Source organism: Astatotilapia calliptera, chromosome 6, assembly GCF_964374335.1.
Source record: "Astatotilapia calliptera chromosome 6, fAstCal68.1, whole genome shotgun sequence".
Classification (NCBI taxonomy): domain Eukaryota; kingdom Metazoa; phylum Chordata; class Actinopteri; order Cichliformes; family Cichlidae; genus Astatotilapia; species Astatotilapia calliptera.
Genome location: NC_137427.1, coordinates 38,940,973 through 38,963,267, shown reverse-complemented (window position 1 = coordinate 38,963,267; position 22,295 = coordinate 38,940,973). Strand labels below are relative to the sequence as shown.

Below are 22,295 nucleotides of genomic sequence, written 5' to 3'. Positions count from 1 at the left end.
GTTATCTGTGCCTGCTGTCTCCAGCGTGTCTTCAACCACGCAGCGATGTGAAGCCTCGGATGATCAAAAACGGTTTTTTCCCTGAAAGACAAAAATAAAGAAATACTCATGAAAGCTGTTTGATTCTGATGTAGTAACGTCTGAACAGCCAGCAGTATGTTTTGGCTGTGGCTGCCGAGGCAGCGCTCAGCTTCTCTCTGGCAGGAAACCAGCAGTGTGTGGCGACCTGCCAAAGCAACCTATGGAGAAGACTAATTCGTCAGCACGAGTCTGCCGTTTCATTTTCCGCCCAGGACATCGAGACTTTACGGGACTAATTAGTATTTAGGTAATTGCCTGCCTTTAATTCAGAGGGACTTGTGTGTGCCAACAGTATGATAAAGAACCCGACGTGCTGAAGCGATCCTCACCTGCAGCAACTCCGTCAGCTGCTGCAACAGTAACGATGCTTTCTGCTCTTCCTCTCACTTTACTGTGCTGTGCACAAACATAGTTCTAAATGTTAAGCAGGCAGAAACCCTTTTCACGTACTCCTAGTTTGTGAGAAAATAATTTATTTATGTTTTTTGTTTCTTTTAAACAACAGTCACCTCATGACGTTTTACATGGCAAGGTAAAGATCCTACAGCAATACAGAGAAAACCCCTCTGAGCAGAACCATGCCTGGGGTGGGCAGCCTTTTGCACAGATGGCCTCTTAGCTTTAAATGCCCAGCAGCCACAAGAACAGCATCATTTTGGTCTCCACCAAGTCATTACCAAAATGTTATGCTATGTTCACCAGCTAGTCACCATCTTCACCTTCAGTTGAGTGGGATGCAGGTAAAAGCGCTATTTAAGAGTTTTTAATGTTAAAAAAAATGGTGTATTTAGGTTGTGTTTAGTAAATCTGACCTGTTTGAACTTCTTGCAGGGGAAGGTCTTGAGCTGAGAAGAGTCTGTGATCTGGTTCTTTCTCTTGTTCTGGAACTTTTTCCTCTTGTCTTGCAGGTCAGCAGAGATTCCACCACTGAAGGAGAGAACAAATGAGGAGAAAGATTAACAGGAAACCAGAGAAAAGAGAATAAAAAAATAAATAAGTGGAGATGATAGAAGGAGCAACATGTGCAAGAAACAAAGAACACTGGAAGAACATGGACACAGCTTTTTTTTTCTCTCCAAAGAGAAACTCAGGACTACTTTAAGTAACTAAACTAATTCAGGGTATTTAAGGTTTGGGGTTTTTTCCTACGAGGGCAATCTCAAAAGTAAGGTCACCTATCGTTTTAGAAATATTTACATCATTTTAAAGGTTGAAGAATTATTTATTTTTCTACATAATCACCATTTCACTCGCTGCATTTTTGCAGATGCTGTGGCAGTTTTACAATGCCCATGTCGTACCCGCTTGCTGGCGCCACACAATCACCTTCTGGACAAATATTCTTTCAACTTTAGGAACAGGTGGGAGTCACTGTTGGAGGCGTGGTCCTGCTCCTGAAATTCCGATACATAATCTCCAATAACTGGCTAAAAGAGTTCACTTCCAAATTTTAGGTCGTAGGTCTTGGAAAATTCTTATTATTATTATTAACTTGTAATTTAAATTTTGATTGAAAATGTACCGAAAACCACTACTGCCATCTGTATGACTACTTTAAGTGAAAGCCAATTTTAAGATAAAAGTAATGGATTTAATAGATAAAACAAATTGAATTTTCTTTGTGGTCTTGAGTCAGTATCATGAGGTTTGAGTGTGCTCTTGTGGCCTCTGGTGTTGCAGCTACAGATTTTCATTCCCAGTGCTCACTTTATTATCCATTCATCAGTGGATTCCCATTCATTTTCTATGGTGGTCCTTTTGACCGGGAACACCACAGATGTAACAAGGTTGATTAAAACATACAAAATTCAATGAAAGCGGTGATCATCACGTTTATATGTTCAAGTGCATAGTGTCCAGGATATCATCATCATCATCATCATCATCATCATCATCATCATCATCATCATCATCATCATCATCGTTTATTGATATAGCACTTTAAAAAATGCGCCAGGCAGACCAAAGTGCTGAACAATACAGAAACAAAGAAAAGCAAAACAGAGTATAAAATAATAAGGAAGGATGTCAGTTTCCCGCCGAGGTAAAAGCCAATCTGGACTTAAAGACCTGCACTGAAGACGCTGGTCTAATATGAAGAGGAAGGTTGTTCCAAAGCATCGGAGCCCAGGATATCATAATACCTTGAGGCAATCACATGTAAAACACAATATTTATGAGTGTTTTAAGTTGTAAATCATTCAGATTTGACCCAAACATGACAGGAAGGCTAGCAATCTAGGGAAACAGAACAAAGGAGCACACAGCATTGAGAGTGGATGTGACAAATGACAAGCAGCGACTCGGATAATAAACAAACACCTGGTAATGAGGGAAGGAAGTGGCACAAAATACAAAGCAACAGAGACAAGAGACCATTGAAATAAAATAGGAAATGACAAACACAGAGACACAAACACAAACCTAATGACTAAGCAAATAACTAGCATTTAAAATAAGAGCGTCTAAAGAAAAGACACTGATAAACAAAAGTCCATAAATGCTGTCAGGAAAAGCAGGACTCAACTGCAGGACTTCTTAATCAAATCAAAGACAGTGAGATTATTTACAAGGTGCAATAAAAACAGTTTCATAATGTGACATCCACATTTGTGTTAATCCCACTCTAACGCCCACACCGGCTCGGACAGTCTCGGTCGTTGTGTCCTTGGACAAGACACTTCACCTACCGCCTACTGGTGATGGCCAGAGGGGCCGATGGCGCGATATGGCAGCCTGGCTTCTGTCAGTCTGCCAAAGGGCAGCTGTGGCTACAACTGTAGCTGCCTCCACCAGTGTGTGAATGTGAGAGTGAATGAATAGTGGAATTGTAAAGTGCTTTGAGGGTCTCCAAAAAGCACTATATAAATGCAATCCATTATCATTATTATTAAACTCTCTCTGCAACTTTACCCCCAAATATTTACAAAGAGGTGTCTGTGCTGTCTTCAAAACTGCTTCACAGGTTTCCTGGACAGAAAGGAGAACATCTTCCAAAGAACAAAACGGTCTTTAACTTGTGAAACAGGGTTTCACCAGTGTTTGTCATACAACAATCCGGTGTTGACTGGTAGAAATAGCAGGTCGGATCGGCGAGGACATACGGACAATGACAAATAGAGAACTAGAAATTAATCCTCTCAAAGCCCAGGGACCATGGCATGGTTTTCCAACAATGTTATTGTTCCATCAGCTTTAATATATGATCCTGAAGCCTACATTTCCGGTCTCGCGTTCACTTCTTTTAACACATTAAGAAGATTACAGATAAGCATTGAAGCAATTAATTTGTATTGATAATTTTTAATAATCAAATTATTTGAACATCAATGGCACTGCTTGCTTGAGAGTAATCAGAATCTCTTGCAACATCGCCTCTTCTTAGAAAGCCATCCTTCTAGGTGTCACTTCTGGTTACAGCGTTTATGGGTCTTTGAGTTTAGTTCCTTTTCTGACTCTGAGTTTATTTATATTTCTGGTTCATGATTTCTTGCCTGTCTCACCTTGTGAGGCTCTGTCATGTCCTGTGCATATGTTTAACCACTCATATCTCTGTTAATTCGATATTCACCTGTCGTGGCAGCTCCCCTCTATGTCATGCTTTTTAATCAGGGCTTTTAGAGGTCTGGACAGTTAACCCCAAGGGACTGTTAATTTAAAAGACGGGAGTAACCTGTAGGTGCTATTTGCACTAAACTAACTGAATACTCAGAGTTATCCTTTTACTGTTTAACAGTGGGTTAAAAAAGTGAATGTCCACAATTTCGACTTTAATTGCAGGAGATTATTTTAAAGCAGTTTTGGAGGAGAAAAGCAAAAGCAGAATCAACAACAACAACAACAACAACAATAATAATAACGATTAGCTTGAGGTTGGAGATGAGCCTGTGTTTTATCTCAGTGTTCCATGTTAAAACCAGTCTAACCACCATATCACCATCTCTCTATTTCTTTTAACACTAATAATTCCATTACATTTTAACATTCAGTCACATATGAAAGGGTTTCACTTCACATTTCATTAAATTCAGATTCATTAGCACACTCACTTTAGCATAATCCCTTTTAATCCAAATACACTTTCCTATTAAAGTTCTGTGTTTCTCAATCACAGTTTACTCAGTACTTTCTTTTTGCTTTTTGCTAAATCATATAGTGTCAAACCCCGCCTCTCATCCTATGACAAAAGGGATATGTTGGAAGAGAATGGATGGATATAGTTTTAAAGTCAGACGTTCAGAGATCAAAGTACCCTGTGTCTGCACACACACACACACACACACACACACACACACACACACACACACACACACACACACACGAGCATAATTAACTAAAGGTAAAATCACATATAAATCATAATTCTGGGTTTAGCCATTACACACGATTCTTCTCATTCACAATCATGTCAAGATGATAATAGATTGGTGACACAGTTTTTTGTGTGTGCAGACATGTTCCATCATGTCTACATACAAAAAAAAATCTTGACATTACAACAGACATATTCACTATTTAGACTTCATTTCTCTGTTGACGTATTGATCAGACTTCTCAATCATCCAGGTAAGGAAATCCCAAAAAGTGTCATGGCTGGGGCAGCAGTCGTGTTGTGTATCGAGAAAAGGATCCAAAATGCAGGTACTGGCTGGGGTGCGAGTGAAACAAAGAAACAAACAAGTGATAAAGAGGCAAAAACACAGGAAGAGCAGAGCAGGGAGCAAACAAACCTAAACTGAGGGAAACTAAAGAACTAACCTGAAACCAAACACACTCAGCTCAGTCTCCAGTGTCAGCTGGAGAGATGCGAAATGTGAGTGAGGCATCTTAATATAAAGAACACAAATGAAGTTCTTTAAGAGTAATGAGTTAAGAGTATCTATGAGAGTTAACAGTATCTATCCATCGATACAAAATGCATGTATTTTTTTTTGTCCAAAACTTTCAAAGTAATACTTTTTAGGGTTATAGGAGTGATTTTGATTTGACTTTTTTACATGTTTCCTAGATGGTCCAAGGCTTCCCACTGTGTCAGTGAGCCCCTCTGCTGAGATAGTGGAGGGCAGTTCAGTCACTCTGACCTGTAGCAGTGATGCTAACCCAGCAGCTAACTACACCTTGTACAAGGAGGATGGAAATTTACCGAAAGCATTTGGACAGAACTTCACCGTCACCAAGTTCAGACCTGAACACAGTGGGCATTATTACTGTGAAGCCCAGAACAAGCTGGGACGTCATAACTCCACCTTACAGCAGACCATTGTGCCAGGTAATCATTTATATTTACATACTGGATACACTCAGAAAGGAGTGCAGTTAAAAAGTCAGGCACAATCTACATTCATGCACTATGGCTAATTATTGGATGGCACTAGAATTTATAATAACAGATCACTGTCAAAATACCTCAGCACAGATAGAACTGTATTACTACCTAAATGTACACATGTACAAGTATTTATTTTGCCAAAACGTTTCCCCTTCAGTGTTGTATGGACTCATAGTGTTGCTACAGATAATTAAACCAGAGCTGATTTTAAATACGTTGCTCTTTTGAATCTACACTAATCCATCATCATCTTTAAAAGCATATGTTTGTATGGTGTCTGTCCTGTGAGGGCCAAATATCTCAAAATAATCATTAATGAGTTCAGAAAACCAGGCCTGCAACTTGATTTACAAAGATAATTTAAATATATTAAAAATAAAATACTGGCTGCACCTGTAACTGTTCAACTTGCCTGTGTGGTTAAACAGAATATGGCAGGAGTCCCACTGTCTGCTGTCAAGGCTTTCCTTATTCATGTGCTAAAGAGTCCTAAGAATCAACATTGTAACTTATCTATCACGATGACAAGAACCATGTTTATTGCTAATGCTAGTCCTGTTTCCATGCAAAAAGCAGATTGTAACTGATCTCAGAATACTGAAAGCAGAGCCAGTGACATTTTAACCTCCTGTTAAAAACCAGGGATTTATCCATAATGCCCATGTGCACCCAGCCAGATAAAGCTGCAGGCGACTCAGCTTGAAGTGATTTTTAATCGAATGCAGACGAGGCTATGAAATTAAGATGTGCTACAGTTTTCAGTGGAATAAGGGGCGCGCCCAGTTAACCCTGTTTTCAGAGACAATAGCCAACTGCTGCCACTGTTTATTGTAGGCTTTTTAATTTACAGTATAAAGTGCATTGAGACAACTGAAATGAGACCTCTAAAAGTTGATTCTGTTCATCTGGACGTAGCGTTTTGTGGGAGAAATGTTTCGTCACTCATCCAAGTGACTTCTTCAGTCTCAGCTGACTGCAGGTTTCCCCAACCTTATAAACAGTACATTTGCATAATGACTGAAACCAGCCCACTCAAGGAACAATGGGCTGGGAGGTCAGTTCTTTAATCTTAATTATGCAAACTCTCATGACCATTCATCAACAACCACTGACCAAAACCCACTGATCAATGGCCATGAATACCATTCACAGAGATTTGGGGAATGGCTGCAATCACAGCATTGTAAGATGCTGACAGATGAACCCTTAGGCCCCCTCCTCGATTCAGAGATGGTCTTTTCCTTTTCATGTAAATGTCCTCCTTGACTCCGCGCTCAAACCAGTGTTCCTCCCTGTCCAGGATGTTACATCCTCATCATTGAAAGAGTGTCCACTGGCCTGTAGGTGTAAATAGACTGCAGAGTCCTGGCCTGACGAGGTAGCTCTTCCGTGTTCGCCAGAGGTTGTTTGGTTTCCCCGATGTATAAATCCTTGCAATCCTCCTGGCACTTAACAGCGTACACTATGTTAATCTGTTTGTGTCGGGGGACCCGATCCTTGGGGTGGACCAATTCTTTTTGGCACAGCGTGTTTTGGGATTTACTGTATATCTTTCCCAGGACTTTGTCCACAGAACCAGTGTTGATAGCTCTTGACTCGGTGGACCTCGGGGGATTTTTTTCTGTAAAATATCATTGAGCTCTGTACAGCTGACAACCTCAGTCTCTGCACAGTGAAGAGAGGGTGATTCACCAGGTTCTAGAAAAAAGGGACAATTAGTTCAGCTTAAAGCACTTTTTTAAAAAATGATGCAGATTTGTATTTTATGCAGAAAGAAATAAAATGGTCTGAGCTCACGATTTGTCGATTTATCGATAAAAATTGATTCTGGCTTGGATAACGTGATATCGATTCATTAAAATCCTGAATCGATTTTTTAATATTAATTTATTTTGCCCAAAACGCCAGAATCTCAGGTTAAACCTCACAAAATTTCAAGAACCACCAAACAGCTAAAACAGTAAATGAGAGCAGGTACACGGATTCTACACAAAGACGTAAACACACAGCGCGGACCCGCGGATCAGAATCAGTGAGATGTCGCCTTTCTCACCCGACGGCACGGACACGGTCGGGGCTGAAAGGCGACAGCTCCTGATTCCGATGTTTCGGCGGCTCCGCGCTTTGTGTTTACACCCTTTTTGCGCTGATTCTAAAGCTGTTAGTTTGATCTCTCTCCAAACAATATTGACCGAACCACCTCCAGCTGAACGTCAGCAAGACCAAGGAGCTGGTGGTGGACTTCAGAAGGGGTCAGCACAGAGACTACAAGCCCATCATCATCAATGGAGCTCCAGTGGAGAGGGTGCAGTCCTTCAAGTATCTTGGTGTCCACATCTCCTCAGACCTGACATGGGCTGCCCACATTCAGGTCCAGACCAAAAAGGCTAGGCAGCGCCTGTATCACCTACGACAACTGAGGAAGTTCAGGGTCTCTCCAAAGATCCTCAGGATTTTCTATACAGGCGCTGTGGAGAGCATCCTCACACAGAACATGACATCGTGGTTTGGGAACAGCTGTGTGAAGGACCAAAAAGCTCTCCAGAGAGTGATCCGTACAGCAGAACGCTGCTGCAGGATTGCTCTCCCCCCGCTTCAGGACACCTACACCAGGAGATGCCGGACTAGAGCAGCGCAGATACTGAAGGACCCGTCCCATCCTGGCAACAAACTGTTCCAACTTCTGCAATCTGGTAGAAGGTTCCGCATCTTCCGGGCAAGGACAGAGAGACTCAAGAGGAGCTTCTATCCCCAAGCCATCCGTGCCCTAAACACACACACCCGCCCTCTCACATCATCTATAATTGACTGAGACAGGACTCTCTTCCAGACACTCTAAACCAAGGCACAATGTACATTTCAAATTCCTTTAATTTTAAATATGTTTATATTGTCTATCCTGTAAAATAGTCAGATGTCTATTCATATTAATGTACAGAATTCACCTGCTTGCTGCTACTACTGCACATTCACCCAGTGTATATACTATATGTATGTACATATATATATATAATGTTCTTCCTCTACACCCCCCCCAATTTTTGCACATGTCGAGGAGCATGTCAGGCTACATTTCACTGTGTGTTATACTTGTATAACTATGCATGTGACAAATAAAGAACCTTGAACCTTGAACCTTGAACCAGCAGCAAAAGAAGATCCAAACTAAGCTTCACAAAAACATCGTCATGAATTCACTCTGACTTTTGCTGTTTTGCTTCCACCACACTTCATGCACAGCTCTCTCTCTCTCTCTCTCTCTCTCTCTCTCACACACACACAGTACACTTCAAGAACAGTTTCCAGTCCAAAAATCTATTTTCTACATTATTCGCTTGCTTGTTACGCACAAGTCTACCGTTGTTTACAGGCTGTCGGCTGATGTTTTTTTTCCTTTTACTTACTTCCGAAAAGAAAACCTAATTTCTGCTGTTCAATAGGCTTCTGAACAAATGTAAACTTTTTAAAATTATGCAAAATGCTGTGTCTGTAATAAAACCGTTGTAACTTCAGAGGTAATGTTCATGTGTTGATTAATGGTTTTCTTTCGTTTTTGATGTACTACAGAATATTTTTATAAAATCCCAGGCCAGGAAAATCACCTTCTGTGTTTTATCTTCAGCTACTTCGACACAAAGGCATCTGCTGTGATGCTCACACCTTTGACAAAGTCTTGCGAGTGTCAGCTTCCTTTTTATAGATACAAAAAATATGTAAATGTACTGATCTGAATTATAATATTTCTGACTGTCTGAGGCAAAATTTCCCCGATTTAAATCGAATCTAATTGAATCAAAACGTGGATCGAATTGATTCGGGACCTTGTGAATCTGAATCGATTCTAGAAATCAGTGACGATACCCAGCCCTAGTTACACTGTTCCTGTTATTAACAGCAGGGGGCACTATCAACCACAGACTGAGAGCCAGACACGCTCTGCTGGTGCCTCATTGGCCTCATTTCTACAGAGGAAAGACTCTATAGTGAGAAACAGCTTAGGGGGAAAATGCTGATCTGGAGACGTCTGAGTGTTACAGAGGATATACATAGCACTGTGGTTCAGTGTCACACAATCACAAACAAATACAGCAAAGTACTAAAAAGGGTGCTGCCTCCAAAGATTGCTTTTACAGGTTTGGAGCTTAGGAGGCTTAATAACAACAGGCATGAATGAAGACAGATCAGAACAGCTGTTTGATCACAGCATCCAGTACCAACACAATCATCCACACTCAAGAGCCTGTTGGCTTCAGAGTCAGCAGCTGAATGTCTAAAATATCAAATGTCATTTTTGGTCCATCAGCTACAGCATGAACTGCTTAAAGTGAGAAGCAGCCTAAAGCCCGACAGATTCATCTTTCCAGACTGAAAAAATCTCAGAGTGAACCGAGTGTTGCGTTTTCAGTGTGATCTCACAAAGTCAAGTCCCTTTAATGATGTTCTGTCCTGTCTTCCTCTATCAAAAGCACACAAACACTATAAAACATTGTTTCTGTGCTTTGGGTTTTTGTTTTCTACACAGAGGTATAGTACGACTAGACCCTAAAGGTAGGCTGCTCACCTACAACGAGCTCATGAACATCTTTCCAATGGAGCTCGCTGCCCTTCTCGTGGATGAGGGTCACTGTCATCCTCCGCTGGATCCCCTGCAGCAAACATAACAGGAGCTCAGGATCACAGTGAGCACAGCTAGAGCAACATTACGCTTTAAAATAAGATATTCAACTGTGTACAAAGGAAGCAGTTACCACTGTGTGAGTAATAAGGAAACAACATGTGCACCAATCCTGTACCTGGTGCAGCAGGTAGGTACCATGACAGGGCAGGCCTCCACTGTGATCCACGATGGCTGGGATGTACCTGTGCATGGAGGGAGGAGGTGACACAACATCCCAACTTATAATGTTCTTCCTGGAGATAATTTTTATGGTTCCTTTAAAGCTTGTGCGTGAATATAACACTCCAGGTGGATAGTCACTCTCCAGTGGGCTCCAGCTCGCTGATCTCAAACCAGACCAGCAGGTCGTACTTGCTGACACACACTGACCCAGGTTGGATTTGGTGTTGGTGTTCAACTTGGTGGCTGCAACTGACACACACACACAGCTCAACGTTAACAACTGGGAATTTGTCTGAATTTAAGAGAAGATGAATAAAAGTGAGGAGTATTTACTTCATGCTTTGGGTGACTAAATGGAGGATGGATAGGTGACATGAAAACACTACTGACCCTTTATACTGAGCCAATAGCTCACACACTTCTATTAAATCTGTCTGTAGAGCCAGTAATCACAGAGGATAGATACTGGAAGCAAACTGAAATGTTAGGAGGAACTAAATCACACATTACAACACCAATGGCAGCACCCTGCTGTCTCACACATCAGGATCATGGTCCTGTTGAAACGGGCTAATCGCTAAAGCTCACAGTTGCATTCGTCTATACTCAATATGATCGAAAAAACTATTTTAACAAACAATTAAAAAAAGAACAAGTAAAAGATCTACTATAGCCAAAAGAAGGCCATTTACAGACTATAGCGCTGTGAAAAAGTATTTGCCTCCTTTCTGATTTCGTATCTTATTCCATATTTGTCACACTTACACGTTTCAGATCAATCCATTTATAACATTAGACAACAATGTCTAATATTAAACGGCAGTTTTCAAGGGCAAAAAGCTATCCAAACATACACGGTCCTATATGAAAAAGTAATCTCAATGAAAACCGATACCTTGTGTGTCACCTCTGACACCAACAGCTGCAGCAAGCGTTTGGTGCTAGAGGTCACATTTGGACTCTGGACCTCTGTGGAGTGTGCACATGATCTCATTACTGTCTAAAAATCCAAGGAGTGCTGAACCATTGAAAAATACACAGTAACAGGTGTGTAGCAACAAGCCGCTAACACAGTGTGTGTATGCTAGCGGCTAATCTAGCAAACAAATGAACAGAGTGCTTTTAGGTGTTGCACAAGGATACGATGATAAGCTGTGTGTCTTTTTTGTAATGACCTGCTTGAATTTACCTTAATCCAAGGAGTGGTCAGTGTGGGGAAATCTGCCATGAGCAGATAAAGTGGATGAGTGGGACTAGGTAGGTGTGCCGAAAAGAGGCAACAAAGCTGAAGCTGAAGAGTGTGGTGAGAACATAGTGGCGCCGCCAGCAGGTTTCCGGTGTTGTGCCAAAAAGTGATTGCCTGCCAAAAAGTGATTTCCAATGTTTCCGTGTATTTTTTATGTGTAATATCTTTACGTATGTTGGTAAATAGACTTCGGTGAACAGCGTTTACAAAGGGGTTATATATAGAATTAAAAGATTATCTGTTTTTTCAAGTATCTTTATAACTCTGTGTTATTGTACTCACATTATAACCAATCCGGTCCTTTTCCCCCACTTACAATATTTTTACAGAACTATTGTAATATTTGCTGCCATTTCTGCTGTCTTACTCTTACAAAAGACATTTTTAATGTTAATGAGATTTTTTTTAACTGCATAAATAAAGGTTCTATAAAAGTCGCTGCCAAAAACTGATTGCGGCTTCTACCTTGTTACACGAATGTTGTTTGTGGCTCAATATGACTTTGTGTCATCCATGAGGGATGCATTTGACATATGTTTCACATATTATAGCCCAACAAGTTACTTATAGCAGTTTAAATACGAGCAATCAGTTTTTGGCAAATACCGGAAATCAGTTTTTGGCAGACAATCACTTTTTGGCACAACACCGGCTAGCAGGAAGACTTTGGCAGTAACACCTACAACATTGGCAGTCCCATTTTGTGAAAGCCAATAAAAAATAGCTAGGTTTCCTTGTGTCATTTGTGTGGAACAATACTGCACAAGAAGCTAAATAGATTTAGAAAAACGAAAAAAAAATTGTTGAAGAACAAAAGATAAATGTCCTTTTTTTTATAGCATTAACTGGCCGGCTGTGTGGTGCGCAGCGTTAAGAGGCCAGCATTCAGACCCCAGAGTTTAACGACCAAGTTCGAGTCTCTGACGGTTCGTCTGCTACTGCAGGGTAGGCCGAGCGAAAGACGAAGCTCCGGGCTCCTCCTTTTTTTCGCTTTTTTAAATTCACATTTATTTCGATTTATTTAGATTTCAAGCCACAAGTAAAAGCTCAGGGAAACACTTTTAAGGTACCCTATATATGTCCTTTCACATCTTATCACTTCATACAGTGGGCCAGTCTACACCTGCTACTTCCTGCACAAGCTTTTATCACACACGACCCACTGTTTACAGGTAAGAAATCCAGCAAACATCTGCCTGCTATACAGGTGAAAATAGAGCAACAGGACCGCTGAGTCTTTCATTTTATTTATTTTCTGCTGTGTTTCACTTGCATTTATTTGAAAGACTGAGTGTAAACACACACACAAAAAAATATTTTTTGTGCTGGAATGTGCAGAAAATAGGTTTAAAGGTTAAACAAATTTCTTCTAGTCAGAATGTTGCATATAATTACATTTTTGCTTGATGCATAAAGTTAAAAGATTAAAACTAATAAAACAAGTTTTAAAAACAGACTTTTCCATTTGATTACATTTTGTATGATGGATTATGCAGAAAAAGTAGAATTGGGCTGAAAGATCTATCGTTTTATCACCTATTCAGGTTGTAAATCATGTTTTTAAAAAGTAACTAAGTAATTAATTACTTTTGAAAATAAGTAATCAGTAACAAAACGGGATTACTTTTTGGGGGAAGTAATCAGTAATAGTTACTGGTTTACTTTTTTCAAGTAATTTGACCAATACTGCTAGTTAAGTTACTACCATAGTTAATACAGTTACGGGTAACATGACAGTGCTAACCCATAACCCCGAACTCTGTAATACTGTAAATGATGAGTGATTTAAGTTAACACTAAACATTAAACAGTGTCTCCTGAACATTTATAATCAGGTGTGAGTCTGGCTGCATTGACTTTTGAAGATGCAAATTTAGCATGATGGCTGATGGTGCGTTTATTTTTTTTAAAGTATGTTTATTGAGATTTTTTGATATAAGAAAAAAAAGACCCCCCCCCCCCAAAAAAAAGAAGAAACAAACAAAAAACCCAATAAAACAAAACAGACAACACAACAGCACGGGCAAAAACACACAGATAAAGCAAAATATTATGCAGCAACAACAAAAATACTACTTAAGCACCGGCAATAAACAGAAATAAAATGCCACACATCAAAGAAATGACTAAGTTTGTCCGCTGATGTGTACCTAATCCTCTCCACGTGCAACAGAGCAGTCAGTTCTGTTAGCCACATTTTGAATTGAGCTACAATATCCGACTTCCAGAGAGTCAAGATCATTTTCTTAGCAATTACCATTCCGAACAAAAATGTAGTTTGTGCAGCAGAGCTGAGGTGTAAAAGGGAAGAGGAAGATCCAAACAATGCAGTTATTGGGTCCGGCTCTAATGTGCAATTGTAGATATCAGAAAAACATTTAAAACTGTCCAACCAATAGTTATGCAATTTGGGGCAAGTCCAAAATAAATGAGTGAGAGAGGCTTCTCCAAGTTTACAACGATCATATGTGGGACTAATAGAAGGAAAAATGATGGCGTTTTTGTTGCTGAAGACAGCAAAATGTCTGCATTTGTTGACACTTTACAGAAGGCAGTGAAAAATGCAAGTTTAGGTGATTTTGTTTTTCATTTTGGTTAATTTGACATAATAGTTTTTACTATAGTAACCAAACGACTGTCTTCTGCAAGATGACTACTGTTAAATTAGAGTAAATGGAAAATCTTGTCATTTACTTTATAATTCTTGCTATTTTTTTATATTTGTTACATGTCATAGACATGGGGAAAAGGCACATGTGGGGATTCCCAGTGGACAACAGCACGAGAGACTTCAAGGAAGGCCTCCAAACTGGATGAAGAGGAGATGGAGGTCGCTGTGTGTCGACATGGATTAATGTGTCTTTTGTGTCACTTTCACTTCAGGGACGGCAAACTGTGGTGTATTTCAGGAACGGTTACATGCCTGACAACTACACTTCTGAACAGGTCCAACTTTTGATTTGCACTCAGAATGACTACATCAAAGAGTTTAGTTAAAAACACTAAATTGAAACCTGCAGACTTGCTTAAAGTGATTCGTATTCATGAGAAACTGGAGCGTCATTATCATTGAGTTTATTTCTTTCCCTGCTAAGCAACACCAAGTCTAGCCCTGATTGGCTGATATAAGTGACCACAGACCTGTCGCTGTGTCAGTTTGAATGGGTGATTAGAGACCAGCACATGTTTGTTGCTGCTCCATGTTTTCTGCAACATTGTGTGTAGTTACTGCAGCTGTGTGTGCATTCTGCTGGCAGGAACAGGAAACAAGTGAAAGAAAACTGGCGAGCATCCTGGAAGGAAAACTTAATCGGACATAACAAGTTAAAACAGTTTGCAAGTTTCAAGCCAAATTGCTGAATCTACCGTCCAGGTTCTCCTTGATAGCGTGACTCTGTGTTGTTCTCCTTCATTCTTCTGTCTCTGTCTGTCAAATCTCAGCGTATTATAAACCAACTGTTGTCACCCTCTGCTGCTCAGTGTGCTGGCTGTTTTCTCAGGAATCTCAACCACGAGAAAGTTTATACGAACGAAGCTAAAAAACCTGTGACAGTTTGTGAAACGTCATTAGCAGCAGTGAAATAAGATTCCAAAAGTTAGTGAAATGATAGAGGCTCTTTTATGCTGGAAAAATTGTTCTAGCACAAAGTGGCCCAATAAACGGAATTTTTTAATACAGAAATACATCTAATGATAAAAAGACAAGCAGAGAATTCATTGTCTGTTTTCAATTGCAGAGCTGGGATGCTCGTCTCCTCATGGAGCGCTCTCGAGCTGTGAAGTGTCCAGATATCAGCGCTCACCTGGCTGGTACCAAGAAGGTTCAGCAAGTGCTCCCCAGACCTGGAGTCCTGGACAGATTCTTCCCAGACCAGCCTCAAGCTGTGCAGCAGATCCGAGCGACATTGGCTGACCTTAACACTCTAGACACGGTGAGAAAAAGGGCACGTTTTTTTCATTGTTTGGAAAATTTGCCATTAGATAATCCTCACCTGGGTGTTGCTGTTCAGTGTAAGCAATATCATTTGCATTTTATTCCTCTGATTTATTTCTCTGTGGTTGCGCGCGTCTACAGGGTCCAGAGAGGGACAAAACAGTATCAGTGGCCTTGTCAGCAGCAGAACGGTTTGTCTTGAAGTCTCAGCGAGAAGGAGGAGGTACAGCGGGGGGATAGAAGCATCTTTAAAAATGTTGAAAACTTCTGTTTATTGCTCACCATTTATTAAACTAGGGAAGTTTAAGCAGTGCATGTGTGGATCTGCACACACATGCAGCATTTGCTTGCATTCCATGTATGAGCCAGTCAAAACAGTGACGACACATACATGACTGCCTGCTGTTTTGCGTTACTTTGTATCTACTGTGATTCATGCATGCTGTACTGTGACTGAGATAATAGTGTATATGAGACACACTTGACAACAACATTGATCAGGATGTGAAAAAGCTACCAGATACAAGTTGTCAGCAGGTTATGGCTGACTAACCACCCTGCCTTACATCACTCTGGGCTAATACTGTAAAAAGCAATCATTAGTTTTCTTTGTAATATCAGATCATTTGTTTTGATAAATACATAGTCCAGTATCAGGGTTCATATGAACTATTTTAGCAGTAATTTCACACCTCCACTATGATAGTATTTAGCTGTTAATCATGTTAGCAAGGAAGCTCGGGTTTGCAATTCATTCTTAATTTAGCCACGCTGCATGAATTTGGATGATACGATTTTTGAAAATGGCAGTTTCATTTATGGGGCGTATATAAAATCGTAGTTCTTAGGCTGGCTTTTAAGGAAGGAAAAAGGTATGTATCAGTTGGCTGGGAAGAAAGATGGAGGTGGAAAGGATGTGCGAGCTATGGGACAAAGTTGCTGAGACTAGGTTAAAAAGAGGTGAGGATCAGTGAGCAGGAATGTGGCTTTGTGCTGAAAAGAGCACAACAGATTGTCTGGAGAGAAGGTGAAGGAAAGTCAGCTGAAGCAAGACAGTTTGTGGAGTTTGTGTTGGACTGTATGTTATGCTGGGAGCCTGGGGATTAGTGGACTTTGATTCCAAGTTAATACTAGCTAGTGTTTCTCACTGGTTTTTGGGTGGTGGAGTAAAAGGGATTGGTTGGTGGCTGTTTCTAATGTTAGCCTTTTCTTGGTTTTCTTACAGGCAGGGTAAAGACATGGTGATGAATGAGTGTGTGGGCCGTCTGCTGAGGACCAAGAGCTCAGGACAGTCAGACGGGGGCGTCGCAGCAGGAGTCACCGTGCTCGACAATCCTCTGCTGTTCTGAGATGTCACACTCCTGCCTGCACATACAAACCACAGTGAAGTCAAAGTTCCACCTGCACCTCCACCTGTTCTTGCAAAAGCATGAAAACTGACAGAGGTGAGACAGCAGAAAAGTCTTTGTTTATTTTTGTAATAAGTTAAGGAATTAAGTTAAGAAGAGTGATTAAATAAATAGTTTCTTGCATTTTTGATTTAATGATTGTGTTTAGGATTATTTCAGAAACATGTTTAGAAGATCTTTGTAAGCCTGTATTTACTTTAAAAGAAGGGAAGCACTTCTTCATTCTACAGAAAAGGTGACACATTACAGATGAGTTCATAAAACGTGTCTCTGTCACTCTTTCAAGGCTCTGTCACTTTTTCTTTTTTACTTGAACAGCATGGTAACGTAGGCCTAGGCTGCCATCTTGTGGCAGTGTGTTGTTACTACAACATATGAAATTGTGTTTCTATTGGAAATATAATTCAGCACCACTGAGCCGCTCTCTCAGTTACAAACTTAGACATAAATCACTAAGTACAGTGAAGCTTTTGGTTTTGTAAAAGTGTTTCTTATTCTAAATGCATGTTGATTTTTATAAGGGTGAAGAGCAGTTAGCAGTGCATTCACGGACATCTTTAAACTATTAATTGAAGAATCTTTGGTCATGATGGCATGAACTAGAAACGTGCGCTCCAGGTGAGACTGCACAGAAGAACAAGTGTCCTTAAACTGCATCAACTGATGACTTCTTACAATTTTATTCTACTGTGTGTTTTTATCATTGAACGTTTCTGTCTTCAGGTTTCTCTCAGATCAAGATTGAATGTGATGACAAGGGTGATGGATGGTGTGACATGTGCTGCTAGCCCACAGAACCAGGTGAGTATGCTGTCCATGTGCTCTGCAACAATGAGGACATCCAACACTCTCAGTTAAGATTAGTTTTCATGATTGTTGCCTCAAGACCTGAGATCATGGTGGTGGGCTTGTGATGGACACACTTTTTGTTAAGGGTTCCGAAAGAGACTCAGGCGCAGGCCAGGGTTTCCCTTTAAGCGAAGAACAGTGCGTTTATTCACAGTGAACACAATCACCAAGTGGCTATGTACAACGTGCAGGGGAAACGGGTCCGGGTCGCCAGGGTCCGTGGGAAACAGGGTTAGGGGAAAAGGTGCTCCACACTTTCTGTACAAAAGCTCCTCCTCAGTCACTCCTCTCAGAATCCGGTTCCAAAAACGATCTAAACACAAAAGGTCGGGTTAGCGGGATAATAACAAAGGGCTTTCAAGATACAGGTTGGCAGATACACAAGTTTGACTGACGCTGATAGTTCAACGATCCAGCGAAGACTAGTGCAGACTCGCCATCTAAGTAGTGCAGTAATCAGCTGGGATCAGCGGCCGGTGTGGTGATGAGCAGGTGTGTGGGCCAGCAGCGGGAGCCCGCAGTGAGCATCGCCGTGGCGAGAGAGAGAGAGAGAGTGAGAGAGAGAGGGCGAGAGAGCAAACAAACCACAAACATATTGCCCAATAGAGGATTGACCAGCAGGGCACAGGGACCATGACAGTACCCCCCCCTCAACGGGAGCCCCCCGGCGACCCACCAGGCTTACCAGGATGAGACAGATGGAAGGCCCGCAGCATACGCTTGTCCAGGACAGCGGCCCGCGGAACCCAGGACCGCTCCTCAATGCCGTAGCCCTCCCAGTCCACAAGGTACTGGAAGCCACGCCCGCGGCGGCGAGAGTCCATAATCCGCGTGATGGAATAGGCGGGTAAGCCGTCCACAAGCCGGGCGGGCGGAGGGGGCCCGGAAGGAGGGCACAGAGGGCTATTCCGGACAGGTTTGATTTGGGAGACGTGGAACACATTGTGAATCCTCATGTTGTGCGGCAGCCGGAGTTTCAGAGAGACGGGGTTGATCAGTGCCGAAACCTCAAAGGGACCAATGAAGTTTGGGTTGAGCTTCTTGGACTCAGTCCTGAGAGGAACAAAGCGCGTGGACAGCCATACCTTTTGTCCCACGCTGTATGCTGGAGCTGGTGTGCGGCGGCGATCTGCGGTCTGTTTGGTTCGGTCCTTTGTGCGCAGCAACGCCGTCCGTGCGGCCCGCCAAGCTCGTCGGCACCTCCGTAGATGGGCCTGGACAGATGGCACAGAATGCTCACCCTCGACAGAGGGGAAGAGAGGCGGCTGGAAACCCAGTGAGACCTCGAAGGGAGACAGACCAGTGGCGGAGGAAGTCAGACTGTTATGGGCGTACTCAATCCAGGGTAGTTCATCACTCCAGATGGACTGGTTGGAGGACGCTGTGCACCGCAACATTGCCTCGAGCTCCTGGTTAGCTCGCTCACACTGACCGTTGCTTTGGGGATGGTAACCGGAGGTCAGACTGACCTTTGCTCCTAATGAGGAGCAGAATTCCTTCCAGACGCCAGACGTGAACTGGGGGCCTCTGTCAGACACAATGTCTTCCGGGATCCCATGCAAATGAAACACATGACGGGTAAGCAGTCGTGCGGTCTCCATGGCCGTGGGAAGCTTGGGTAGAGCTATGAAGTGGGCAGCTTTAGAAAAACGGTCTACGATGGTAAGTATGACAGTGTTGCCTGCTGATTGCGGCAGTCCGGTTACAAAGTCCAAAGCTATATGGGACCACGGCCTGGACGGAGTCGGCAGGGGATTGAGCTGTCCAGCGGGCGGCTGATGAGATGGTTTATTCCGGGCACAGGTCGCGCAGGCGGAGACGTACTCCCGAGCGTCTTTAGTCAGAGAGGGCCACCAGAAGTAGCGCTGGAGGAAGTTGATAGTGCGGTGGACCCCTGGGTGGCACGTAAAGCGGGCAGTGTGGGCCCATTGAAGTACTTGAGAACGTACTGATTGAGGGACGTAGAGCCGTTGGGCTGGCCCACCTCCCGGATCCGGTTCCGACACCTGAGCCTCCCGAATGGCTGCTTCGATCCCCCAGGAGATGGCGCCCACGACACAGGTGGCGGGGAGAACGGGAGCGGGCTCAGTGGTGTCCTCCGAGACTGAGAACTGACGGGACAGGGCATCGGGTTTGACATTCCGGGAACCGGGTCTGTAAGAGATGGAGAAGTGGAAACGGGTGAAAAACAGGGCCCACCTGGCCTGTCGAGCGTTGAGCCTCTTAGCTGATTGTAGGTATGCCAGGTTCTTGTGGTCTGTCCAGACGAGGAAAGGCTGAGCCGTGCCCTCCAACCAGTGCCGCCACTCCTCCAGGGCTAGTTTTATCGCCAGCAGTTCCCGATCCCCGACGTCATAGTTTCTCTCTGCAGGGGACAGACGGCGGGAGAAGAAGGCACAAGGGTGGAGCTTACCGTCCTTCCGTTGCGACAGAACCGCTCCAACCCCTGAGTCGGACGCGTCGACCTCGACCACAAATGGCTGCGTGAGGTCGGGTTGGATCAGGATGGGGGCTGAGGCGAATCGTTTCTTCAGTTCTTGGAAAGCTGCCTGAGCTTCTTTGTTCAACTGAAAAGGAAGCTTGGGAGAGGTTAGCTGGGTCAGCGGCAAGGCAACTCGGCTGAAGTCCCGAATGAACCGCCGGTAAAAGTTGGCAAATCCAAGGAAACGTTGCAGTTGGTGCCTATTAGGAGGTTCCGGCCACTCAACAACGGCTTTTACCTTCACAGGGTCCGGGCGGAGGTTTCCTTGGTCGATTATGTACCCCAGGAATGCAATGGTGGAGACGTGGAACTCACACTTTTCTCCTTTGACGAACAATCGGTTTTCGAGGAGTCGTTGCAGGACCTGTCTGACATGGGTCTCGTGCTCGGATTGGTTTCTGGAAAAGATCAGGATGTCATCTAGATAGACAAAAACAAAACGGTTAATGAAGTCTCTGAGCACGTCGTTCACCAGGGCTTGGAACACCGCAGGGGCGTTAGTGAGACCAAAGGGCATGACAAGGTACTCGAAGTGGCCGAGGTGGGTGTTGAAGGCGGTCTTCCACTCATCGCCCTCACGGATGCGAACCAGATGGTATGCGTTTCGCAAATCCAGTTTGGTGAAAACAGTAACCCCCTGGAGGAGCTCGAAGGCAGAACTGAGGAGCGGCAGAGGGTATTTATTTTTTACTGTGATGTTGTTTAATCCGCGATAGTCAATGCATGGCCGGAGGGTTTTATCCTTCTTTTCGACAAAGAAGAAGCCTGCCGCGACTGGAGAGGTGGAGGCCCGAATGAGGCCGGCAGCCAGGGATTCCGTGATGTACTTGTCCATAGCGTCTCGTTCTGGAAGTGAGATGCTATATAGCCGACTGGTGGGTAAAGGAGCTCCCGGGAGCAGTTCGATAGCACAGTCATAGGGTCTATGCGGAGGGAGTGACTGGGCGCGGGCCTTTTGAAACACCTCAGCTAGGTCGTGATAAACAGAGGGCACATTAGTTAAATCAGCTGATTTCAATACCCCAGGAGAGGGCGTTTCAGTGCTTGGAGGCGAGGCTGCTTTAAGGCAGGTCATGTGGCAGTCCTCCCCCCACCCAGTGACACGCCCCTTTAGCCAATCTATGTGAGGGTTGTGCTGTTGTAGCCAAGGATGGCCGAGAACTAGTGGAGTGCGAGTTGCTTTAAACACCAAAAAACAGATTTCTTCAGAATGATTGCCAGAGAGGGTGAGCTCGACAGGCTCCGTCACCAGAGTGATGTCTGGAAGGCGTTGACCTGACAATGCCGTAACACGTAATGCATGAGGCAGGGGCTCCAATAGTAACCCAAGTTGCCGGGCTAACTGACAGTCAATAAAGTTTTGTTCCGCCCCAGAGTCGATTAACACCGATAGGGAGCGGCTCTTAGAGTGAATGGAAAGCGTGGCCGGTAGTGTTAAACGGGGAGGAGCTTCTTCCTGGCTCAGCTCGCCCACCAGTACTCCTACCATCACTGGCGGGCGCGCCCTTTTGCCCGCGAAGGGCAGGTAGCCACAACATGTCCCCTGTGACCACAATAGAGGCACTCACCGGCGGTAATCCGGCGCTGACGCTCCGCCGCGGTGAGATGGGAGCCGCCCAGCTGCATGGGTTCCTCTCCGTCCCCGCTCTCGTGAGTCCGGGAGAGGCCGGCATCCGCCATGGCGCCGGTGCCAGAGACTCCCGCAGCCTCATGGAAGTTGTAGTTCCGCTGCGACCGGCGAGCCCGTAACCGCTCATCCACCTTAATGCACAGGGACATTAGCTCATTAAAGGAGGCAGGGAGATCACGCATGATTAGCTCGTCCCTTAATTCTTCTCTGACATTGTTCAGCAACGTGCTCCGTAGCGCCTCCTGATTCCACCCTGCCTCTTCTGCCAGAATCCAGAAGTCGATAGCGTAATCAGACATGCTTCTCCTACCTTGTTTGAAGTTGAGGAGACGGAGAGCAGCGGCCTCTGCCCCGGTGCCTGGGTTAAACACATTCTTAAACTTGGAGAGAAAGTCAGCGTAGGTGATGACAGGATCAGAGTTTAACACAACCTGGGCCCACTTTAGTGCACGGCCCCTCAGAAGTTGAACTAAATAAGTGATCTTCGCCCCATCG

General features: G+C 43.6%; 1 protein-coding gene across 1 annotated transcript; it reads right to left on the bottom strand.

Annotated features, from left to right (window-relative positions):
- Positions 1-6,217: 6,217 nt before the first annotated feature.
- Positions 6,218-12,326, bottom strand: LOC113023366 (uncharacterized). The gene is made up of 4 exons (XM_080302507.1): positions 11,440-12,326; positions 10,204-10,499; positions 9,972-10,056; positions 6,218-7,108 (listed from the first exon to the last, which is right to left on the bottom strand). The coding sequence occupies exons 2-4, from the start codon at positions 10,276-10,278 to the stop codon at positions 6,873-6,875; spliced, it is 396 nt and encodes a 131-aa protein (XP_080158633.1). The 5' UTR covers positions 10,279-10,499; positions 11,440-12,326; the 3' UTR covers positions 6,218-6,872.
- Positions 12,327-22,295: the final 9,969 nt, after the last annotated feature.